We start from the raw sequence: 8,727 nt of genomic DNA on the forward strand, positions 1-8,727 counted from the left end.
CCGAGATGCTTGCACCAGTCCAGAAATGGATCGCTGGAGCTTGCACACCTTGTTAGCATTCTTAGGATCGACAAAACCTTCGGGTTGCATCATATACAATTCTTCCTTAAGGAAACCGTTAAGGAACGCCGTTTTGACATCCATCTGCCAGATTTCATAATCGAAAAATGCAGCTATTGCTAACATGATTCTGACGGACTTAAGCATCGCTACGGGTGAGAATGTCTCATCGTAGTCAACTCCTTGAACTTGTGAAAAACCCTTTGCCACAAGTCAAGCTTTATAAACGGTCACATTGTCGTCAGCGTCCGTCTTCTTCTTAAAGATCCATTTGTTCTGAATAGCCTTGCGGCCCTCAGGCAGTACCTCCAAAGTCCACACTTTGTTCTCATACATGGATCCTATCTCGGACTTCATGGCTTCTAGCCATTTGTTGGAATCTGGGCCCACCATTGCTTCTTCATAATTTGCAGGTTCATTGTTGTCCAACAACATGATTGATAAGACGGGATTACCGTACCACTCTGGAGCAGCACGTGGTCTCGTCGACCTGCGTGGTTCGACAGAAACTTGAACCGGAGTTCCATGATCATCATCATTAACTTCCTCCTCAACCGGCGTCGCAACGACAGAGGTTTCCCCTTGCCCTGCGCCACCATCCAGAGGGATGAGAGGTTCGACAACCTCGTCAAGTTCTATCTTCCTCCCACTCAATTCTCTCGAGAGAAACTCCTTCTCGAGAAAAGCTCCGTTTTTAGCAACAAACACTTTGCCCTTGGATTTGAGATAGAAGGTGTACCCAACTGTCTCTTTTGGGTAACCTATGAAGACACACTTTTCCGCTTTGGGTTCCAGCTTTTCAGGCTGAAGCTTTTTGACATAAGCATCACATCCCCAAACTTTAAGAAACGACAACTTTGGCCTTTTGCCATACCACAGTTCGTATGGTGCTGTCTCAACGGATTTTGATGGTGCCCTATTTAAAGTGAATGCAGCTGTTTCTAATGCATAACCCCAAAACGATAGCGGCAAATCGGTAAGAGACATCATAGATCGCACCATCTCTAATAAAGTACGATTACGACGTTCGGACACACCATTACGCTGTGGTGTTCCAGGCGGTGTCAACTATGAAACAATTCCACATTGTCTTAAGTGAGCACCAAACTCGAAACTCAGATATTCACCCCCACGATCAGACCGTAGGAACTTGATCTTCTTGTTACGATGATTTTCAACTTCACTCTGAAATTGCTTGAACTTTTCAAATGTTTCAGACTTGTGCTTCATCAAGTAGACATAACCATATCTACTCAAATCGTCAGTGAAGGTGAGAAAATAACGATATCCGCCGCGTGCCTCCACGCTCATCGGACCACACACATCGGTATGTATGATTTCCAACAAGTCACTTGCACGCTCCATTGTTCCGGAGAACGGAGTCTTAGTCATCTTGCCCATGAGGCATGGTTCGCACGTGTCAAGTGAATCAAAGTCAAGTGACTCCAAAAGTCCATCAGCATGGAGTTTCTTCATGCGCTTTACACCAATATGACCTAAGCGGCAGTGCCACAAAAATATGGCGCTATCATTGTTAACTCTAACTCTTTTGGTCTCAGTGTTATGTATGTGTGTATCGCTATCAAGATTGAATATGAACAATCCTCTCACATTGGGTGCATGACCATAAAAGATGGTACTCATAGAAATAGAACAACCATTATTCTCTGACTTAAAAGAGTAACCGTCTCGCAATAAACAAGATCCAGATATAATGTTCATGCTCAACGCAGGCACTAAATAACAATGATTTAAGTTCATAACTAATCCTGATGGTAACTGAAGTGAAACTGTGCCGACGGCGATTGCATCAACCTTGGAACCATTTCCTACGCGCATCGTCACTTCATCTTTCGCCAGCCTTCGTCTATTCCGCAGTTCCTGTTTCGAGTTGCAAATATGAGCAACAGAACCGGTATCGAATACCCAGGCACTACTACGAGAGCCGGTTAAGTACACATCAATAACTTGTATATCAAATATACCTGATTTTTCTTTGGCCGCCTTCTTATCTGCCAGATACTTGGGGCAATTGCGCTTCCAGTGACCCATACCCTTGCAATAGTAACACTCCGTTTCAGGCTTAGGTCCAGCTTTGGGTTTCTTCGTCGGATTGGCAACAGGCTTGCCGCTCTTCTTTGAATTACCCTTCTTGCGTTTGCCGTTTCTCTTGAAACCAGTGGTCTTATTCACCATCAACACTTGATGCTCTTTACGGAGTTCAGACTCTGCGACTTTCAGCATCGCAAACAACTCACCGGGAGACTTGTTCATCCCTTGCATGTTGTAGTTCAACACAAAGCTTTTATAGCTTGGCGACAGTGATTGAAGGATTCTGTCAGTGATAGCCTCTTGCGGGAGTTCAATCCCCAGCTCAGCTAGACGGTTTGAGTACCCAGACATTTTGAGCACATGTTCACTAACAGACGAGTTTTCCTCCATCTTGCAAGCATAGAATTTATCGGAGGTCTCATACCTCTCGATCCGGGCGTTCTTCTGAAAGATAAACTTCAACTCCTGGAACATCTCAAATGCTCCATGACGCTCAAAGCGACGTTGAAGTCCCGGTTCTAAGCCATACAAGACTGCACATTGAACTACTGAGTAGTCCTCCTTACGTGCTAACCAAGCGTTCTTAACATCCTGATCAGCCGTAGCGGGTGGTTCATCTCCTAGCGCAGCAATAAGGACATAATCCTTCTTCCCAGCTTGTAAGATTAGCTTAAGATTACGAGCCCAGTCTACAAAGTTGCTTCCATCATCTTTCAACTTAGCTTTCTTTAGGAACGTATTAAAATTCAGGGTGACTGTCGCGTGAGCCATGATCTACAACACAAATATATTCAAAGTGGACTTAGACTATGTTCAAGATAATTAGAGTTTAACTTAATCAAAATTATACGCTAAACTCCCACTCAAAAAATACATCTCTCTAGTCATTTGAGTGGTTCATGATCCACTTACACTAGCTCAAGTCCGATCATCACGTGAGTTGAGTATAGTTTCAGTGGTAAGCATCCCTATGTTAATCATATCATCTATATGATTCATGATCGACCTTTCGGTCTCATGTGTTCCGAGGCCATGTCTGCACATGCTAGGCTTGTCAAGCTTAACCCGAGTGTTCCGCATGCGCAACTGTTTTGCACCCGTTGTATGTGAACGTTGAGTCTATCACACCCGATCATCACGTGGTGTCTCGAAACGACGAACTGTAGCAACGGTGCACAGTCGGGGAGAACACAATTTCGTCTTGAAATTTTAGTGAGAGATCACCTCATAATGCTACCGTCATTCTAAGCAAAATAAGGTGCATAAAAGGATTAACATCACATGCAATTCATAAGTGACATGATATGGCCATCATCACGTGCTTCTTGATCTCCATCACCAAAGCACCGGCACGATCTTCTTGTCACCGACGCCACACCATGATCTCCATCAACGTGTCGCCATCGGGGTTGTCGTGCTACTCATGCTATTACTACTAAAGCTACATCCTAGCAAAATAGTAAACGCATCTGCAAGCACAAACATTATCATGGTGATGTCCATCTACGAGGGGATGAGTGATCTACGTACCCTTGTAGACCGTATAGCAGAAGCGTTAGTGAACGCGGTTGATGTAGTGGAACGTCCTCACGTCCCTCGATCCGCCCCGCGAACTATCCCGCGATCAGTCCCACGATCTAGTGCCGAACGGACGGCACCTCCGCGTTCAGCACACGTACAGCTCGACGATGATCTCGGCCTTCTTGATCCAGCAAGAGAGACGGAGAGGTAGAAGAGTTCTCCGGCAGCGTGACGGCGCTCCGGAGGTTGGTGATGACCTTGTCTCAGCAGGGCTCCGCCCGAGCTCCGCAGAAATGCGATCTAGAGGAAAAACCGTGGAGGTATGTGGTCGGGCTGCCGTGGAAAAGTCGTCTCAAATCAGCCCTAAAACCTCCGTATATATAGGTAGGAGAGGGGGGGCCTTGCCTTGGGGCTCAAGGAGCCCCAAGGGGGTCGGCCGAGCCAAGGGGGGAAGGTCTCCCCCCCAAACCGAGTTGGACTTGGTTTGATGGGTGGGAGTCCTTCCTTCCCTTCCCACCTCCTCCTTTTTTTCTTTATCTTTGATTTTTCTTCCAATGCGCATAGGGCCCTTTTGGGCTGTCCCACCAGCCCACTAAGGGCTGGTGCGCCACCCTCAAGGCCTATGGGCTTCCCCGGGGTGGGTTGCCCCCCCCCGGTGAACTCCCGGAACCCATTCGTCATTCCCGGTAACTCTGAAAACCTTCCGGTAATCAAATGAGGTCATCCTATATATCAATCTTCGTTTTCGGACCATTCCGAAAACCCTCGTGACGTCCATGATCTCATCCGGGACTCCGAACAACATTCGGTAACCAACCATATAACTCAAATACGCATAAAACAACGTCGAACCTTAAGTGTGCAGACCCTGCGGGTTCGAGAACTATGTAGACATGACCCGAGAGACTCCTCGGTCAATATCCAATAGCGGGACCTGGATGCCCATATTGGATCCTACATATTCTACGAAGATCTTATTGTTTGAACCTCAGTGCCAAGGATTCATATAATCCCGTATGTCATTCCCTTTGTCCTTCGGTATGTTACTTGCCCGAGATTCGATCGTCAGTATCCGCATACCTATTTCAATCTCGTTTACGGACAAGTCTCTTTACTCGTTCCGTAATACAAGATCCCGCAACTTACACTAAGTTACATTGCTTGCAAGGCTTGTGTGTGATGTTGTATTACCGAGTGGGCCCCGAGATACCTCTCCGTCACACGGAGTGACAAATCCCAGTCTTGATTCATACTAACTCAACGAACACCTTCGGAGATACCTGTAGAGCATCTTTATAGTCACCCAGTTACGTTGCGACGTTTGATACACACAAAGTATTCCTCCGGTGTTAGTGAGTTATATGATCTCATGGTCATAGGAACAAATACTTGACACGCAGAAAACAGTAGCAACAAAATGACACGATCAACATGCTACGTCTATTAGTTTGGGTCTAGTCCATCACGTGATTCTCCTAATGACGTGATCCAGTTATCAAGCAACAACACCTTGTTTATAATCAGAAGACACTAACTATCTTTGATCAACTGGCTAGCCAACTAGAGGCTTGCTAGGGACAGTGTTTTGTCTATGTATGCACACATGTAAATGAGTCTTCATTCAATACAATTATAGCATGGATAATAAACGATTATCTTGATACAGGAATTATAATAATAACTATATTTATTATTGCCTCTAGGGCATAATTCCAACAGTCTCCCACTTGCACTAGAGTCAATAATATAGCCCTCACATCATCATGCGAATTACATTGTAATAAATCTAACACCCATACAGTTCTCGTGTTGATCATGCTTTGGCCGTGGAAGAGGTTTAGTCAGCGGGTCTTCTACATTCAGATCCGTGTGCACTTTGCATATATTTACGTCCTCTCCTTCGACGTAGTCGCGGATGAGGTTGAAGCGTCGTTTGATGTGTCTGGACTTCTTGTGAAACCGTGGTTCCTTTGCTAAGGCAATGGCACCCGTGTTGTCACAGGACACGGATGGGACTTTTTTTCGGCACCGTCACTAAAAACACAACATGGTGCCTGATATCGACGCGACTGGAGATGCTCTTACCACCTAGGTTGCCGACAAAATTGCCCTACCCACTAGTCCATTCGACCCGAGACAACACCAAATGTTGAATTGATGCCATCATCCGATCCTTACGAATCAAGGGTTTTTCCGAAATTGCCCGGACATCCGAAAGAAGAGCCACTCCACTCACGCCTTCTAGAAAGTAGAAACAACGCCCCGAACATCTCAAAAGAGAGCCACTCCACTCACGCCTTCAAGAAAGTAGAAACAACGTCCCGAACAGTGGCGGAACTAGTACCAGATTACGCCTAGGGCTAAACAAGCTTAAATGATGCATTCTGATGATTTTATATATTTCGTAAGAAGGGATTACAAAGCTTAGAGCAAGTACAATAGTAGAGCCGGTTGTCGGCTGTAAGCTCATGCCATGTCACCTATAGCCCATCTTATAGCTAACATGTACAATAGTTGGTTAGAAGAGTGTACTACTTATTTATTATATGACCCACCTTTCATTCTTACAAAGTGCCTAGGAGCACGTGCTAGAGATGACTCTTAGCTAAGAGCCCGCTTACCTTCTCTCTCCTCTTCTCTCTCCTCCAACTAAGTAAAAATACACTATTTTATTCCTTATAGCCAGCTGACTCAGCTCTATTGTACTTGCTTTTATTGTTTCTAGGCCTAGGGCTATAGCCCCAACTGCCATAGGCCTGTCTCCGTCGTTGGCCCCGAACATCTCAAAAGAGAGCCACTCCACTCACGTCTTCAAGAAAGTAGCAACAACGTCCTAGACATCTAAGAGTGCGGCCGCCTAGCACAGAAGGAGGACTTTTCGCCGGCATTGCCTCGCCCAACATTAGCCCAAGCACGGCCGGTTCACCCAGGCCATTTTACGCTTGTGATTTCAATGTGAAAACATGCGCATTTTTTGCAGGATAAAGTAAACATTGACAAGACATGAAATTAGCTGGCCCCACAAAGGTAAAATTACGCTTCGTTCCTGGGCTCATTATTCTGTTATTGCCCACTCAAACTCGCCACATCTGGCGCGAAACAAAACTCAGGCGTCCACGGCGCACTTCGGGTACTCCAGCAGCGGCACGTCGCCGCCGCCGCCGCCTCCAGCAGCTGCCTGCACGGTCACGCCGAGGATGGCGTCGCACCGCACGTACAGGTCGCGCCACGCGCTCTTGAACGGCCCGGACCTGTACCTGACCCGCCCCATGACGACGAGCCGGAGCTGCACGCGCCCCGCCACGCAGTCCGCGCGCAGCGCGTCCACCGCGTCGGCCGACACCGGCACGGGGGCGCCCCCATCGCCTCCCAGCAGCGGCGACAGCCCCACGTCGGCGCCGGGGTCCTGGAGCACCAGCGGGAGCTGCGCGGGCGGGGCCACCATCTCCCCGCGGTACGTCACGTAGGCGAGGAGCGCGTCGTAGGTCACCGCGGTGCGGTCGCTGGGGTTGTGCAGCAGCAGCGTGAACTGCACGGTGGCGGAGAGCGCGTAGGGCGTCGGCGCCGAGTTGTTGGCGCCGGGGGCGGCCGCGCTCACGAGGCGGTACACGCCGGCGCGCGCCACGGTGGCCTGCGGCTTCATGGGGCGGTAGACGAGGAAGAGCGCGAGCGCGATGACGGCCGCGACAACCGCGGCGGCGAGGAGGGAGGCGCCGAGGACGCGCCTGCCGCCCCAGTCGCCGCGGTGGATCTCGCACAGGTTCTTCTTGGAGGACTCCATCGATCTGTCGTTCGTTGCGCCGGACTTTGGTGCCTTGCCCGGAGCTTTATGGTGGGCCGTTTTGGCGCGACGCCGCCTCCGGCTTTCCGCTTTGGCGTTCCGTGCACAGCACCGCATCCGCGTGCCGCCGTCCGATCGCGCGAGACGCGCATGCGCAGCCGTAATGCGGCGTCGTAAGCGCGCGTTGGCCGGTGCCGGCACGTACGGTCGATCGGAAGCCACCGGCGAAGCTGCTTGGTGTGCTCGGTAGTGACGATGGACTGGGCTGTGCAGTCTAATTCTGTGACGTTACGTAGGAATGGGAACGGGCTGGCCCACTCCAACCTGCACCTGGTCCCTACCGGCCGGCCCATGAAGCCCATCCAAACATCGTTAGAGGCGAAATCACTCCCCACCATCCACGAGGTTGACAAATGGGGCACTGTATGTTCGTCATTTGTCACACTTGGAAGATTCTAATTTTTTTGGCAATTTTGTTTTTAAACGTTTTATCTCGTAAATCATGTGATAAAATCATTATTTATTTTTGCAGTTGAATATTTTGCGCAAAGATGTTTAAAACTAAACCATGTGTTAATAGATTTTTAAAAAATCATGAAAACCAAAAAAACAAAAAGCCTCCCCACCAAAGATTTTCAAAAGCACGGGTGTGCTTTTCTCAATTTATTGAAAGCACAGCTGTGCAATTTCGTTTTTAGGAAGTATAGTTGTGCTTCTCTCTTTTCAGGAAGCACGACAAGCGCAAGGCGGGCTTCTTTTCTGAAGAAAACACAGTTGTATTTTTTCTTTTTGAAAAACACTTGATGTGCTTTTTCTTTCCGCACAACCATAATTGTGCTTTTCCCTCCTCGTATGTCGTATATGTACAGTTTGTGATTTTTCTTCTTTGAAAAAAGGTCAACCGCGCCTTTTTTTTCTTTTGAAAAGCACAACAGTGCTTCTTGCAAAAACACATGTTATGCTTTTCATGAAAAAACATATCTTCCTAGAAAAATATATGTCAAAACTTATGAAAAAACATTGAAAAAAAACCATGAAACAAACATGACTCCTTAGTGTGCGCCTACCGTGCGATACGTTTTTTTATGGCGGCAGCTGGCGCTCCGGCGCCCCCGCTAATGTCTGCTTGAAAGGCCCACGAAGAGGTAACCGCTAGTTTGTTCCTTTCCATTAGATGTAAAGTTGCATTGCCTCAAAAAAAAAAAAAAGATGTAAAGTTGCAAAGGGAGCTATGCTCATTCGTGAAACTGGTGGGCATATCACACGCAAGGTGTCCCACCTGGGCCAGCCCCTGCAGCGAGTTGTATACTTGT

The 8,727-nt window shown here is 47.9% G+C and overlaps 1 protein-coding gene across 1 annotated transcript; it reads right to left on the minus strand.

The window, feature by feature from the left end:
* Positions 1–6,581: 6,581 nt before the first annotated feature.
* On the minus strand, positions 6,582–7,441 carry LOC123397310 (NDR1/HIN1-like protein 12). The gene has a single exon (XM_045091910.1). The coding sequence runs from the start codon at positions 7,412–7,414 to the stop codon at positions 6,740–6,742; it is 675 nt and encodes a 224-aa protein (XP_044947845.1). The 5' UTR covers positions 7,415–7,441; the 3' UTR covers positions 6,582–6,739.
* Between the last annotated feature and the right edge of the window lie 1,286 nt (positions 7,442–8,727).

The sequence above is a fragment of the Hordeum vulgare genome, chromosome 5H (assembly GCF_904849725.1).
Source record: "Hordeum vulgare subsp. vulgare chromosome 5H, MorexV3_pseudomolecules_assembly, whole genome shotgun sequence".
Classification (NCBI taxonomy): Eukaryota; Viridiplantae; Streptophyta; class Magnoliopsida; order Poales; family Poaceae; genus Hordeum; species Hordeum vulgare.

Coding starts and splice junctions, on each gene's coding strand:
- LOC123397310 (XM_045091910.1), bottom strand. CDS start 7,414: ATGGAGTCCTCCAAGAAGAACCTGTGCGAGATCCACCGCGGCGACTGG.